This window comes from Ostrea edulis, chromosome 5 (genome assembly GCF_947568905.1).
Source record: "Ostrea edulis chromosome 5, xbOstEdul1.1, whole genome shotgun sequence".
Taxonomy (NCBI): domain Eukaryota; kingdom Metazoa; phylum Mollusca; class Bivalvia; order Ostreida; family Ostreidae; genus Ostrea; species Ostrea edulis.
The window spans coordinates 89905850-89922517 of NC_079168.1; the positions used below are offsets into that span (position 1 = coordinate 89905850).

At 34.1% G+C, this 16668-nt stretch overlaps 1 protein-coding gene across 11 annotated transcripts in view; it reads right to left on the minus strand.

Moving 5' to 3' along the window:
- Positions 1-10017: 10017 nt before the first annotated feature.
- Positions 10018-16668, minus strand: part of LOC125652523 (multiple C2 and transmembrane domain-containing protein 1-like) — a 99003-nt gene continuing 92352 nt past the window's right edge. For all 11 annotated transcript variants that reach the window (XM_056139246.1, XM_048881814.2, XM_048881815.2 and 8 more), the window contains 3 exons: positions 14289-14398; positions 14112-14209; positions 10018-12814 (listed from right to left, as the gene is read on the minus strand). In XM_056139246.1, coding sequence (XP_055995221.1) covers positions 12755-12814; positions 14112-14209; positions 14289-14398 — 268 coding nt within the window. In that variant the 3' untranslated portion in view covers positions 10018-12754. The remainder of the gene's footprint in view (positions 12815-14111; positions 14210-14288; positions 14399-16668) is intronic.

Below are 16668 nucleotides of genomic sequence, written 5' to 3' on the forward strand. Positions count from 1 at the left end.
TTAAAACTTTGTATCAGTCAAGGCGAAAGCCTACATCAAAGGGGAGGCGAATTTTTGTTATATGTGGTAACTTTCACAGGGGCCTAAGATACCGTTTTTAATTATTATAATTAAAAGAGTTCGGTTATACAATCTGTTTCGTTTCGGTAGGTTTCGTTAGGTTTCGTTTCATTTCGTTTCGCACTTTACAGGTACCCCTCTTTGACAAATGTATTGTCCTTCTCTTATTTTCAGCCTACCTGTAGACGTTTAATAAATTATTGGATTTACCTGTCACTGTCCAATAAATTGACAATTACTGTCCACTATTTTTAAGAACTAACAGTATCTGTCCTTTATAAAAAAAAATAATGGACAGCAATTGTCAACTTATTGGACACCTACAGGTAACATTTTCACTGCATGTGGACTTTCGTCTATATAAAAGACTACAAAGGATTGCGTAACAAAAATGTTTTAATGCCACATTTTGCTTGAAAGCATCATTTTTATTTTATATTTTCTTAACTGTTTCTGCATTGCTTTTAGCCATTTTTCTCTCTTTTATTATTTGTCGATGCTTTGCTATATGGCGCGCCAAATTAACATAAACTCAAATCATTGAAGATATCTTCAATTATTTGAAGATATCATCAATTCAATTGATGCGCGCAACAATTTAATTAAAGATCTCTTCAAATAATGAATGATATCTTCAATTCTGAATTATTGCGCGCATTAAATGAATTGATGATAGCATTAATTCTTCTGCTGAATTGATGCGCGCTTTAATTGAATTAATGATCTCTTCAAATGAATTAATGATATCAACAATTGAATTGATGCACGCTTCAATTCAATTGAAGAGAGCAATAATTGATATAATGCGCGCATTAAATCAATTGATGAGAGCAATAATTGAATTGATGCGCGCATTAATTCATTTGATGAGAGCAATAATGGATTTAATGCGCGCATTAATTCAATTATTGCTCTCTTCAATTGAATTAATGATATCTTTAATTCATTTGAAGAGAGCAATAATTCTTTTAGAGAGAGCAACTAAATAATTAAAGATATCTTCAATTCAACATATCCACAATTGAATTAATGATCTCTTTAATTGAATTGTTGCTCTCTTTAAAAGAATTGATGCGTTCGTTAATTCCTTATACAAAAGCATTGTAAATAATTAAAGATATCTTCAATTGAATTAAAGAGATCATCAGATTATTTATACCGAGCTCTAAATCAATTATTGCGAGCAATATTTCTACGAAATTAATGCTCTCATCAATTGAATTGAAGAGAGCAATAATTGAATTAATGCGCGCATCAAATCTATTATTGCTCTCATTAATTCAATTGATGCTCTCATCAATTGAATTGAAGAGAGCAATAATTGAATTAATGCACGCATTAAATCAATTATTGCTCTCATTAATTCAATTGATGCGCGCATTAATTCAATTGATGAGAGCAATAATTGAATTGAAGCGGGCATTAATTCATTTGATGAGAGCAATAATTGATTTAATGCACGCATTTAATCAATTAAAGAGAGCAATAATTGAATTGATGATATCTGCAAATAATTGAAGATATCTTTAATTATTTGAGTTTATGTTAATTTGGCGCTCCATATTGCTAACATTTTAAACTTTCATGTAAACTGTTACATGTATTTATTTTTGTTTATTATGTCTCCCCTCTTCCAGGGGGAGACATATTGTTTTTATACGCCCGTCATTAAACGTCCCGTATTATGTTATGGCGTTGTCCGTGTGTCCGTCCGTCCGGCTGGCTGGTCGTCAGTCCCGGGTCGTGTTTTCCGGACTTTTTCCGTAATGGATGCATGTACAACTTTGAAATTTGGTCACAATATCTCCCTCAAGTATTGTAAGAGTGAGACTGCATTTCAGCTGGATTAGTTCATCCTTGACCTACTATAGGGCTATAAGCAGGTCAAACAGTTTTCCGGACTTGTTTTCGTTACAGATACAGATATTGCCCTGAAATTTACACATAAGTTTCCTTTGAGAGGAATACAAGTTCAATTTGCATTTCAGCTGGATTGGTCCGTCCGTCTGTGACCTACATTAGGACTAAAAGTAGGTCAAATAGTTTTCCGGACTGTTTTTGATTATGGATACAGATATATAATAATGATAATAAATTCTTTCTTTAGACAGGATAGCACAATTATCACAAATGACTAGTTTACATTGTGGCCCTGATATTTAGTCATAGGCTTCCTCTCGGAGGAATACAATTTCAGTTTGCATTTCAGCTGGATTGGTCCATCCTTGACCTACATGTACTTTTGAGCTATAAGTAGGTCAAACAGTTTTCCGGGCTTTTTTTCATTACGGATACAAATATTGTCCTGATATTTAGTCATAGGCTTCCTCTCAGAGGAATACAAATTCAGTTTGCATTTCACTTGGATTGGTCCATCCTTTACCTACTTTTTTGGGGAAATAGGTCAATCGGTTTTCCAGGCTTTTTTTTTTTTCATTACGGATACAGATATTGCCCTAATATTTAGTCAAAGGTTTCCTCTCAGAGGAATACAAGTTCAGTTTGCATTTCGGCAGGATTGGTCCATCCTTGACCTACTTTTGGACTAAAAATAGGTCAGACAGTTTTCTGAATTTTTCCCCATTACGGATACAGATATTGCCCTGATATTTAGTCAAAGGCTTCCTCTTGGAGGTAGACAAGTGCAGTTAACATTTCAGCTGGATTTGCGCACTACGACATACAGTACTTTAGGGTAGAAGTAGGTTAAACAGTTTTCTAGATTTTTTTTTGGTATGGCCACAAGCATTGCTCTGAAATTTAGTCACAACCTCCCTTTCAGAGAAATAAATAATCAGTTCACATTTCAACTTAATTGGTGCACCATGACCTACTTTAGGGCTAAAAGTAGATCAAATGGTTTCCTGGACTTTTTATCATCATAAATAGATATTGACGTCGCGCACGGTACTGGTGTTACTTTCATAGGTGCATTAGAAAATGTTTCCGCTATGTTTACATAGTTGTATATTTTGTGGATTATTAAAGTCTTATACATCAATGGCAAGGAAAATATATAAATAATGATAATAGCTTATATAAAATATAATTTACACGCATTTCATTAGCAATAAATACACGCAGACAAGGCCGTAAATTACATGGAGGCGGAGGAGGCAGTTGCCTCCTCCAACTTTTGAGCCAAAAAAAATTAAAATTTAAAGTTCATTAGAATTTATGTTGTTTCCAATAACTAAGAACATGATACCTCCCTTAAAAAGCATTCCAAATCTTTCTTTTAGAATGAGTTAGTCAAGTAACATCTTAGAAGGCCCTAGAATCAAGGATTTTGCACGAAACGTGTTCAGTGTGCACAAAATGTGCTCAGCGTCTGGGGGCCGCCCAGGCCCCCAGACCCCCGCCTAATTTCCTGCCTCCTCCAAATTGAAGGTTAATTTACGGCCCTGGCAGATGTTGTCATTTTTCGTTGTCCCGCGTTCCATGAAATACGCATACGCTTTATCCATAGATTAATAAAATGATTGATTTTGTCCCAAATAACGTAAGAATTGGTGTATGATTGTGACGTCCTTATCTAAAAACCATAAACCAATTACTTTAAACATTTAGTTCATAGAATTGATATAGCGACCTTAAAAATGGCAAAGACAGTGCCTGTCAGTGGTGTCCCGTGTTTGTAGATAGACTGCAAATGCAAATCATCATGACCAGTAGCATGCCTAATACAGGGGAAAGTTGACTATCCTTGTTACATTTATAATGTACATGTATCGTAGAGCACAATGTATACCAGTATTATAAAATTCTGAGTATATCCATGAAGTAGATTGATTTCAGGGCCGTAAATTAACCTTCAATTTGGAGGAGGCAGGAAATTAGGCGGGGGTCTGGGGGCCTGGGCGGCCCCCAGACGCTGAGCACATTTTGTGCACACTGAACACGTTTCGTGCAAAATCCTTGATTCTAGGGCCTTCTAAGATGTTACTTGACTAACTCATTCTAAAAGAAAGATTTGGAATGCTTTTTAAGGGAGGTATCATGTTCTTAGTTATTGGAAACAACATAAATTCTAATGAACTTTAAATTTTAATTTTTTTGGCTCAAAAGTTGGAGGAGGCAGCTGCCTCCTCCGCCTCCATGTAATTTACGGCCCTGGATTTTATCGGTGTCCAGTGAAATGTCCTTATTCTACAAACACCGCGCTTTTTAAACAATTCTACCATTTTATGTCTTATTTCTAAGCATTATTCCAACGCGAATATTTTAATGAATATAACTTACAGAAAGTACATAAAATTTACTATATAGAATATACAACATTTCATTTTATCCCGCGTCCATTTAGGAAAACGAAAAGATACTTAATGTCCAAATAAATGTCCCATGTGATTTTGTCGTGCAATGACGTGACGTCAATGTACACAACCTACGTCTAGCTAAAACGTAAAATGTTGCTTTTATTATTTTTGAATGATCTAAATTAAAATGATTTTTAAAAATGGTATACAAGGTATTTAAGCTATAGCATGTGTATCTCATAGATATGTTTTGCTCTAGATCTGGTACATATACTTTAATTGACTTTATCAAATGACAATTGTACAGACTACATTTTGTTGCATGTACTACTGTATGTCATCGTCGCAAACCACGGGTTATTGTTTCATTCTATTTCACAAACGTTTGTGAAATAGAATGAAACAATAACCCGTGGTTTGCGACGATGTACTGTATGTATGCATATAAAAATTCAGCATTGAACAGATACACTTACGGTGTGTAAAACGTTGCAATATTATACAAATCTTGATTTATATACGAAACTCTTTAATCATATTCGATAATCTTGTTATTCATATATGAGAAAATTTTAATTATATTCGATAATCTTAATATTTATATGCGAAAATTTTGATTTATATTCGATAATCTTGTTATTTATTTACATTTGGTAACCCTGTTATTTATATTCGATAATTATATAAATCTCGATTTATATTCCATAATATTTGATTCGTATTTGATAATGTTGATGTACACATGCTAGATGTACGCATGGATTTAGTCATTATTGATTGTAGGTGAAATGCATAATTTCAAAAATTGATAAAAGAATTAGCCTCATTGACCATGACCTGACCTCGGATGTCTTAAATTTAACTAGAGGAGCTACTCTGCTAAAATTAAACTTTAATAAATATACAGCACTACCAGCCGTAAGACATTTGGCCTGAATTGAATAGTTGACCTTGCCCTAATATGCTGAATAAACCCAGTAGCTATGTCGAAGCTTGGGTGACTGCCCTGTAATCCCCCATAGGCTGCTTAGCTATCTGGATTAACAAGAGTGATACAAATTTGAATATTTATTAATCGTAATCAGAAACAGGGTGCAAATTGACATGTATGGCGGAAAGGGTCGCGTGCAATTTTTTGTGGGGAACTGGGGAGGCGGCCAGTTTGACTACCAACGTAGGGGCAACACAGGGGGGCCTATGTGGACATAGGTGCCTGGACCTGAACGGGTGGTCACGTTCTAAGGGGGAAGAGATCTCTGCGCATCTCAGCTGTCTCCTGCGTGCTACCTGGTTTAAAGAGCAAGTACAGAGCAAACTGTGGACCCTCCTACAGTTTCCAACATGCACCAGCCAGTAGCATTCCCTAGGAGGTGGATGTGAGCACAGGCACCAGAACGGTGGATATATATAGCATGTTAGATCTTATGTACCCCCCCCCCTTCCAATGAATGAAAGATATATACATAAGTCACATATTAAATGAATTGAATGTCAAAATCTTGTTAGAGTATCAGTGACGTGTTGAACAACCTCACTGTTGTATTTAGGACCCAGGTGATCTCTGGCGGGTGTGAGCGATTGCCCCTGGAATATTTCGCCCACATGCGTTGGTACTCAAGAAGAGTAGAGGAAGCCTCTCTCTCTCTCTCTCTCTCTCTCTCTCTCTCTCTCGTAGAGTAAAATAAAAAAAATTCGCATATGAATATCAAGATTTCTCACATATAAATCAAAATTTCCGTCCGCATATAGATATCAAGATTATCGAATACAAATCAAGATTTCCGCATATGAATAACAATATCACTAGATCAAAAGTTCAACATCTGACAAAAAAAATCTAAAGTCACACGGTTTTCACGAGACCACCCCTTCAAAACTAAATATGATATATATTGAAACTAACCGATTCGCAAGTAAAACATACGAGTATAAATAACACTCTGTATACCTTTTCTACTGTTTATTCAGAAATGAAAGTGAACATTAAAACGTTAAAATGTAATATTATTTGGAAGTTTTTAACTCTCACTTCAACTCACCGTGGGTATTATTATTATTCATTTATAAAGCGCAAAACTACATATACTTTCTATGTGCTGGTTGTTGTTTTTTTTCCACTAGAGCGTGATCGATGTAGATCGATGGCAGAAACGTACAGGAGTTTTTACCCCCCCCCCTCCCCCTTCCGTGTTTGGCATTAATAAAAAGTATTAAAGAGAGCAATGATTATTAAACATAGAGACTTGAGCAAGTCTATATATATCCTAGAAAAAACCAAAACTGATTTTTTTTACTGTGTTCAAATTTTTCAGAGGTCATATTCATAAGAATTGGCCTTATTTCATGGGATGGTTACCTGTAAAATGCGAAACGAAATCGAAAGGAAACGAAATCTACCGAAGCAAAACGAAACCTACCGAAACGGGTACCCTTATTTCATACGACATGCCTGCTGTTGTAGGCACGGTGAAATAAATACAGTACGTATACTTTGGAGTATTTCTAAGAATTCATAATTTTTATGAATGTACACTATACACGTACAAAGATTTATTTTCAATTTTTAAACATTAAATCATGCATGTGCTTTAGTTATGATATTACAGCTTGGAGATAATGAATTTGTTTAAAATGTGACGTTGCTTTCGTGATTATATTTTGCCACAATTTATGACGTTATAAGTGTAACGTAAAGTGACACCAGTACCGTGCGCTTAGTGATTGTACCAACATTTTGTCACAACCTCAATCTCAATGAAAATTTAATACATAATCAGTTCACATGTCAGATGGATTGGTGCACCATGACCCACTTCAAGGCTTTTCTATTCAGAATGTGTGTTATGTTAATTCAGAGTGCACAATATGCTTCCAGGTTGAATTTCACTGTCCGAAGGGCGTGTATTGTACCGTTTGTGGTACTCTTGTTGTATTTTCTGTCCGTCCGTTCGTCTGTTTGTCACAAAATCTTGTGAACGCTTTTCCTACCATAGGGCTTATCGGATAGACTTGAAACTTTGTACAACGCTTCATTGCCACTTGTAGATGTGTATCATTGGTGGGAAGGGAGGATCCAATTATTTTCATAAAGGTTATAGTGGATCTAAGAGGGTGGATGATGCAAAATAGCGTGTGAACACCTCTCCTATATGGCTGATGATGTAAAATAGTTTGTGAACACTTCTCCTATGTGGCTTATGCGAGTTCATAATGTCCATGTTCCTGCTCATGCTTTCTCCTCCACCATGCAGTGCATCAAGGGAAGGAGTTTTCATTTGTAGCACTTCCAATTTGGGGAGCCGGGGAGACATTTATTTCATAAAAACAATTAGATACTTCTTTTTTGTTTGTCTGTGATAGTCGGTTATCTTTAGAGCTTACGTTATTCACACAGTGCCGACTTTATGTATATATGTGATAGTGATAGTCGGTTAAAGAGCTCTTTAGTATGGAGCGCCAAATTAACATAAACTCAAATAATTGAAGATATCTTCAATTATTTGCAGATATCATCAATTCAATTATTGCTCTCTTTAATTGAATTAATACGCGCATTAAATCAATTATTGCTCTCATCAACGTAATGCGCGCTTCAATTCAATTATTGCTCTCATCAATTGAATTAATGCGCGCATCAATTGAATTAATGAGAGCAATAATTGATTTAATGCGCGCATTCATTCAATTATTGCTCTCTTCAATTCATTTGATGCGCGCATTAATTCAATTAATGAGAGCAATAATAGATTTGATGCGCGCATTAATTCAATTATTGCTCTCTTCAATTCATTTGATGAGAGCATCAATTTAGTAGAAATATTGCTCGCAATAATTAATTTAGAGCTCGGTTTAAATAATTTGATGATCTCTTTAATTCAATTGAAGATATCTTTAAATCATTTACAATGCTTTTGTATAAGGAATTAATGCGCGCATCAATTCTTTTAAAGAGAGCAACAATTCAATTAAAGATATCATTAATTCAATTGTGGATTTGTTGAATTGAAGATATCTTTAATTATATAGTTGCTCTCTCTAAAAGAATTATTGCTCTCTTCAAATGAATTAAAGATATCATTAATTCAATTGAAGAGAGCAATAATTGAATTAATGCGCGCATTAAATCCATTATTGCTCTCATCAAATGAATTAATGCGCGCATCAATTCAATTATTGCTCTCATCAATTGATTTAATGCGCGCATTATATCAATTATTGCTCTCTTCAATTGAATTGTAGCGTGCATCAATTCAATTGTTGATATCATTAATTCATTTGAAGAGAACATTAATTCAATTGAAGCGCGCATCAATTCAGTTGAAGAATTAATGCTATCATCCATTCAATTAATGCGCGCAATAATTCAGAATTGAAGATATCATTATTTGAAGAGATCTTTAATTCAATTGTTCCGCGCATCAAATGAATTGATATCTTCATATTGGCGCTCCATACTTTAGAGCTTATGTTATTCACACAGTACCGACTTTATGAATATATGTGATAGTGATAGTCGGTTAAAGAGCTCTTTAGAGCCTATGTTATTCACACATTACCGACTTTATGTATATATGTGATAGTGATAGTCGGTTAAAGAGCTCTTTAGAACTTATGTTATTCACACAGTGCCGACTTTAAATAAAATTTACTTCCTGTTCACAAATGGAACACACTCAAATTAGAAATCAGAGAAACTTCGAAATATTTGTCATTTCAAAATTGGTAAACACACGGTCAATATTATTCATAGTAAACTAAAACATCACTGCTTACTGAATTACGATCTGTACAGGCATGAATGATGATGCCTACCATTTTTTCTTTATAATTATTTAAATTTTTTAAAAACTACCTGAATGCTAGGTCTAATCTTTTTGACAAACTGATTAGACTTGATGAAGTCATTATTATGGATTTACATTTCTTACCAGTGAGTACATTTCTTACTAATGACACTCACATCTTTTACTATGGGGTAATGATATTTTGTCTTATGACACAGTTGACTATTTATCGATGGATCTGGAAGATTCAATGAAGACTCTTATTCTTATACCACTTGCCTATATACACTCTTCTGATATCATGAACATTTTCATCTTTGTTTAAATAAAAATACTGCATAGAAATTTATCATAGTATGTAGTTCATCTGAAGCCAGCTCCTGTAACCAACACTTTCATTATACTCTATCCACATTCTACAAATGTGACACGCCCTTCTGGTAGTTAAATGGAGTATTGTGGCAGTCATGGCTATACACTGGTCAATGTATTTTCATAACTTTTAAAAAGATGAGATGTCGAACATAAAACAGAGGTTTTTCGATCCTATGCAGACAAGTTATTTTCATTGTCCAGCAAATGTTTTGATTGCAAGTCCAATGAAAACTCTCTGTAAACAAGAAATTGGCTAAAAGTCAATCTGAGCACATGAGAACACAGTCTTCCCTTGATATATAACTGCTGAATTTCTTTTGACTGCTCAGCGAATTGTCAGTAATGGTGAATTCGCTATACTGCCATCCCCAATTTATTGCCCAAATTGGTCTTGAACAAGTTGTTAATATTTTGATGGAACACTGTAAATCCCCCAGACAATATTGTACAATCCAAAAGTAATCAACATTACTACTCAGCAGAGCAGTGAAGACCTTGGGCCTCTCATCTTCTTCCTTCAATGATGATGAAGACAGGGCATTTCTTCAGAATTTATTTGTAAATAAATAACAAATATTGGTAATTGCAAATATCAACTCCAACATAACAATAAATTGAACTTACAGGAGAGACAAACAAATGGAATTAAAGTTTTCTTAAAATTATTGGGGAGAAAACAAGAAATATTAGACATCTACACGATCGTCCCTCAATGCTGTGTTCTGATCAGCAGAGAGGGGTGTGTTCACACTATTGTCCCTCAATGCTGTGTTCTGATCAGCATAGAGGAGTGTGTTCTATTGATGATGGAAAAAACACAAAAGGATGGATAGGACGGAATAAACAATAGGAATGTTGTGTAGATGACAATGCAGGTTATGTTTATTCACCTGACACATATTCGGAGTAAAAGTCCATATTCATTTTGTAGAACCATTCTCACTAGAGAAAAAAATCAGTCAATTTGTAGAACCAAACTCAACAGAAAAAGTACAAATGAAATCACAATTCAACATCCGTTTCAATATTACACAACTCTCCTTACCCCAAAAATAATATCGTCCTTCGCAAAGTTGCTCTGACAAAAAAGAATTCTCTTTGTTCTAAAACGGTTTATCCGAGGTAGATAAAAAATCATTGCACTTTAAATGGAATGAAAAATATTGCTAAATACTTCAAAGTTTTGATTTTTTTTCACTGAGGTTACTGACAAAAAATGTAGATGACAGACTGTAATGTTCAATATAAACAGTAAGGATGACAATTTGCATAAAAAAAATGGTTGGTTTACCTTGACAACAAATCATTCAGAGTTTTTGCTTACTGTTGTCATTCACATTCCTGATCTACGTCATATGAATGTGTGTGTGTGTGTGTGTGTAAGAAGATTAGACCAACAGAAGCACTACTCCTCGCACCATTACCCCTACCCCAGGGGTTAAGAAACCTTCCTTTAGAACATGTAATATCAAACTCAAGAGTTTTTAACACCGAAATTAAATTAGACACTATCAAAATCTTTGTCTAATTATAATATACATGTACTAAATGAAGTCTTTTTGATGCTGCATACGAAACATATCAATAGAATTCAAAGTGCCTGGAAACTTAAAGGACAGTTAGATCAGTCCAGGAACTCCTCAGGTGTGATTCCTGATGGCTAACCTCACCTACAGAAATTCCAAAATTTTTGGGCCTGCTTTGGTGGTTGAGAATTTCATTTCGGAAGGATAAGCTTTCAGAAATTCCTAACTTTATGGGCCTGCTTTGATCATTGGGAATTTCATTTCAAATGATGGATATGCTGAGGCAGTCTGTTGGTTTTTTTCCAGCCTGTAACAAGTACTAGGGATATTATTCTATTTGCCTCCAAATGACATCGTCTGTGGTTTAAATATAAATAGGTGTACTCCCCTCTCTGCCCTTTCTTGTTGGAGTGAGCTATTAATTACAAAGTAGTCATCCTTGTTCAAATCTTTAAAAATAATAAGAGATCTTATTCTTGTGGTATAGAGCCCATCAAAGATGAAATATTAACCAAAGTCTGGTACATATGAGAACCTATAAAATAAAAAATTCAATGTATAACCATTCCCCTAAAATAAATCGCAATACATGTACTTTTAAAATATCAAAAAAATCAACAAAAAAATAAACATACATCATTAAAAATATTATGCAAATACATTTTACCATAACAATATGGTCTGTTTTTAACTGGAGATTAGTCTCCAATGCTACTGTAAAATGATGTTACTGTAATTGTTTTTTCATTATTTTTTCAGCATAGTAGGATCATGCATACAAACACACTAAGTGAACATGTGCCACGTGAAGTCTTCAAATAGCAATACATTACAGTACATACTCAATTTTCATTCCAATGAATGTGACTGAACACTTTTCACATATTGAGAACACAATAATTCTATAGCATCAACAGGGCATCATCAGTTTTCCCGTAGTTATTCACAGTCCAATAAGGCACACAGAAAAATATCTAAATGTTTCCCAAACTTTACATATGTACTGTTGTAATTCACACATTCCACACTGTACATAAACTATTTATAGGACTAGAAGACAGGCAAATAAATGGGGCATAGCAGATTTTTATAAACTATTTTGCACCATAGTATTACCAAGTAGATACAATGTTGAAATGCTCTTTTGATTTCTATAACTTCATAAAGATTCTACACTCCATGACAAAAACATCTCTGTAAATATCTTTGATTTATGGAAATGTCCATGAAAGTTTATCTCAGATTTCATGGACCCTGGGAATGTTTTTATGCTTTAGATCTTTTGAAATTATTTATAAAATTAAACTTTGATTTACTTTTTAATTAAACTGCATTGTAAACTAACTCGAGTAAGTCGTGCCCTCTATTTTCAAAATTTTTTCTTGAATATACAGTATCTTCAGTACACTCATCTTTCGTACACAGAATACCAATATTGTAAGAATTACCCTGTCTCTTAATTGATTTAAACATTTAAATATTTTGATATACCTTCCATTAATAGAAAAAAAATATTTAAATACTCGATGAATACTTGAAAATCTCAAAGAAAAAATAATAAATAACACACACCTATATTGATACAAACACATTATGTATGATGTAACATGATCAACACATCTTTGATCCACAAATTACACAGAAGAGTTCCACAATTGGAATATTCATCCTAGTATCAAAGCACACTTCTGAGCAAAGATAAATATGATGTAAAATGCAACATGTCCAGTTTTCTACAAACTTCCATAGTTCAAGCCCTTTTCTTTTTCCCTAAATTGGCAACATCTGGAGTGAATTCTCTGAATTGAATCTGCAAAGATATCAAGTAAGACTTCAAATATCTGACTACCTGTACTAACAATACAACTACAGTCGATTCTCGAATTACCACTCAATTCAACACTATCTTCGTTATAACGCTTCATTTTTTTAAAGAACATTTTTCCTATTACTTAAAATTCTTGTAAACACGACAAATTCGCTATTGCCACTTGGCACGGTGTTTTTATTACAAAAGTCTATTTCAATTAAATACCAACACTGGACAAGATTTAGGATTTTCAGGCAATAAGCGGGGGTGGCATTATAACGGGGGGCAATATATCGAGGGAGCACTGAGTCTGTATTCTAGGTAAAGGAAATATAACTCTTGTATATACAAGAATAGTACCTCTTTGTCCCCAAGATAATGGGAATTCTATTCATCGCCATAAAAGGTAGCAGTTTATCGAGAATTGACTGTACACCTTTTATAAGGACATATGCAACGTTTCTGACATTTTGCTGAAATTATATTTTCATCTCCTCTATATGAAGAATTCTTGTATGATTTTCAAAATAGGTTTGAGTTTATATTGTAGTACTTTGTATATTGGTTTGATTTGTTTAGTGGTTAGATCCCCTAATCAGTAATGCCAGTGTTCGAAATTAACCATAGACCTAGTCTATGTCAAATGACACCGGTCTATGCCAATTATAATTGAGATATAGACCAAATTGTCTATGCCAATTTTCTAGGTTTAATTAAAGCAATAGAGTTATCCCAAAAGTCGACATCTGATAAAAGTTATGAGGAATGGAGGACATTGTTATGGAAATTGAAAGCAAATATGCTTTTTAAGTGCATCAGAAGTAAATAACGTTTTAAATTTGTGCTATTTTCTATTTTTTTCCCAATGTTGCAGTCTATGCCAATAATGAATTTGATGAGGTCTATGTCATCTTCTTTTGGCATAGACCCATGGTCTATACCAAGTTTTAAACCAATTTCGAACACTGTAATGCAAGGGTCCCAGATTTTATCCCAAATTGATCCAAACATTTTTCTCCACTTCTTTGCTACAACTTAGTAATGTCCATATATACCACCTTCTGTAATGCACAAGAGCTGACTTTACATTTTTACATGCCACAACCAGGACTAGCTATCAAATTATGCCAACTCTAAATCAGATCTGGTAATATAACCCAAGTTTTCTGTGGAAACAAGATAGGATGAAAGTGAAAATTGTACTTGAAATGTTACTAAAAATTAAATATCATTGAGAAGTCTTAAGTATGACCTTAAAATTGCTCAAGTTGTGGAACTGTTTCAGAAAATGTTTTACCAGTTCGCTGTCTGAAGGCACACGGGACAAGAAATCAAGCAGTTCATTGTTGGGTATTGCATTTGGAGCTCTCAGTTTCTTCGTAAATTTGTTGATGCCTGAAATGAATCAAATGAGAGAGAAGCTACGTATAACAAGATTACGGGTAAATCGCAGATACACGGAGGTTCCACTTACCCCATAATAAGATGAGCACCCGGATTGGAATGTGATAGAGAACCAATACACCAATAGTGAGTACAATTACAGCTAACATGGACAGCCAAGGCACGGTCCAATTAAACGTACTGAAATATCACAACCAATACAAATAAACGATACTACAATGTTTACATATCACGGTCCAATTAAACATACTGAAATATCACAACCAATACAAATAAACGATACTACAATGTTTATATATCACAGTCCAATTAAACGTACTGAAATATCACAACCAATACAAATAAACGATACTACAATGTTTACATATCACGGTCCAATTAAACGTACTGAAATATCACAACCAATACAAATAAACGATACTACAATGTTTATATATCACAGTCCAATTAAACGTACTGAAATATCACAACCAATACAAATAAACGATACTACAATGTTTACATTTTCAATGTGTTCATTTGCCTTTTGTATCTTTACAAATTGTAATGATCGATATATAGCCTTTTCTTCATGCATGTGCTGAAGTTGTGAACAATGCATGACTATGATTAATAAATATAATGCGTTTATTTTAACAGATGGGAATTTTGACAGAGATGAAAGTAAAATGTAAATATAAAAAATGAATTTCAATTTTGAGAATACATGAAGGTATGAACAGCAACACCTTACGCCGGCACACTTTTCATGAAACGCTAACATGTATTATGAAGTATGCTGGCATGAAGCATCGCTGTGCATACCTTCATGTATTTCAAACATGAAATTCATTTCTTAAATGAAGATATTCAATATATAACTAGAAATATGTCCATAGGACATGAATGCCCCACCCAATGTGACATTTGTAATGCATTATGAAAATAAGGGACCCATGAGTCACCTTGGCCCAATATTATTTAAAAATGTCCCCTATATATTTGCTTGTAAAATTTTGATCCTCTATTGTGACCCTAACCTACCCCCATGGGCCATGACTTTTATGAACATGAATCTGCACTATGTCAGAAAGCTTTCATGTAAATATCAGCTTTTCTGGCTCAGTGGTTCTTGAGAAGAAGATTTTTAAAGATTTTTCTTATATATTTGTATATAAAACTTTAATCCCCTATTGTGGCCCCATCCAACCCCCAAGGGCCATGAATTTAACAAACTTGAATCTGCACAATGTCTGGAAGCGTTCCATGTAAATTTTGAACTTTTCTGGCCCAGTGGTTCTTGAGAAGATTTTTCAATGACTCTACCCTATTGTTGGATTTTTTTTTTATAATTATCTCCCTTTGAAGGGGGAAAAGCCCTTCATTTGAACAAACTTGATATCCCTGCACCAAAGAATAATTTGTACCAAGTTTGAATGAAATTAGCTTGCTGGTTCTGGAAAAGGAGAATTTTAAAATTTGTCAAGTGTATTTTCACTATAATTATTTCCCCTTGGAGAAGGGCATTGTCCCTCATTTGAACAAACTTGAATCCCCTTCACCCAAAGATGCTTTGTGTCAAGTTTGGTTGAAATTGGCCTGATGGTTCTGAAGAAGATGATGAAAATGTGAAAAGTTTACAACAATGGAAAATTTTGATCAGGAATGCTCACATTATTGAGCCTTTGGTTCAAGTGAGCTAAAAAAAAAAAACCCCAGGGATTATCATTACCTTCTCTCAGCCTGATATTCTGTCCCATTCACAATGGAAAATAGATTGAATTTTTTCTTTTTGTGGAAAAAATCAAAATACTGAACCCTTTTTAAAGAAAATTATGCAGATTAAGAATGACCATAGGTGGGAATGAAGGGGAAATATCTTCTTTATGTAAAAAACTTTCTAGCTTTTCAATGGAGAGGGAAAATTGCTGCACACATGCATTTTCATTTACCTTATCATGAATTAGAAGAAAAATGCAGTGCTTTCACAATAGGGAATACACTTTGCATGTTTTGTTAGTATCAGGGTTTAAACCTTTAGTGAACTTAGTCTGGTGTGGTGCTAGCCTTTATACAGGTAAATGTAAAACTTATACGGTACCAATTTTGATGCACCAGATGCGCATTTTGACAAATAATGTCTCTTCAGTGATGCTCAACCGAAATGTTTCAAATCCGAAATAACAATAAACTTTTAGAGCTATTTTAGGGAAAAACAGGGTGCCAAATAAGTGGAGTCAAATTCGTCCAGGGATAAGAGCTATGCGTGAGGGAGATAATCCTTAATTTTGAAATGAATTTCTAAATTTTATAACAGCTAAATCTGAGTTGTGTTCAAGTCATATCACAAATGTAAAATACAATATAAAGAGAACCTTTGAAGTACTTGTCTATTGTTATAAACTTATCTACTCTAATAGTTTTGATACAATTAAATCTCAGTTGTTTACAAGTCATATCCCACGTAAAAA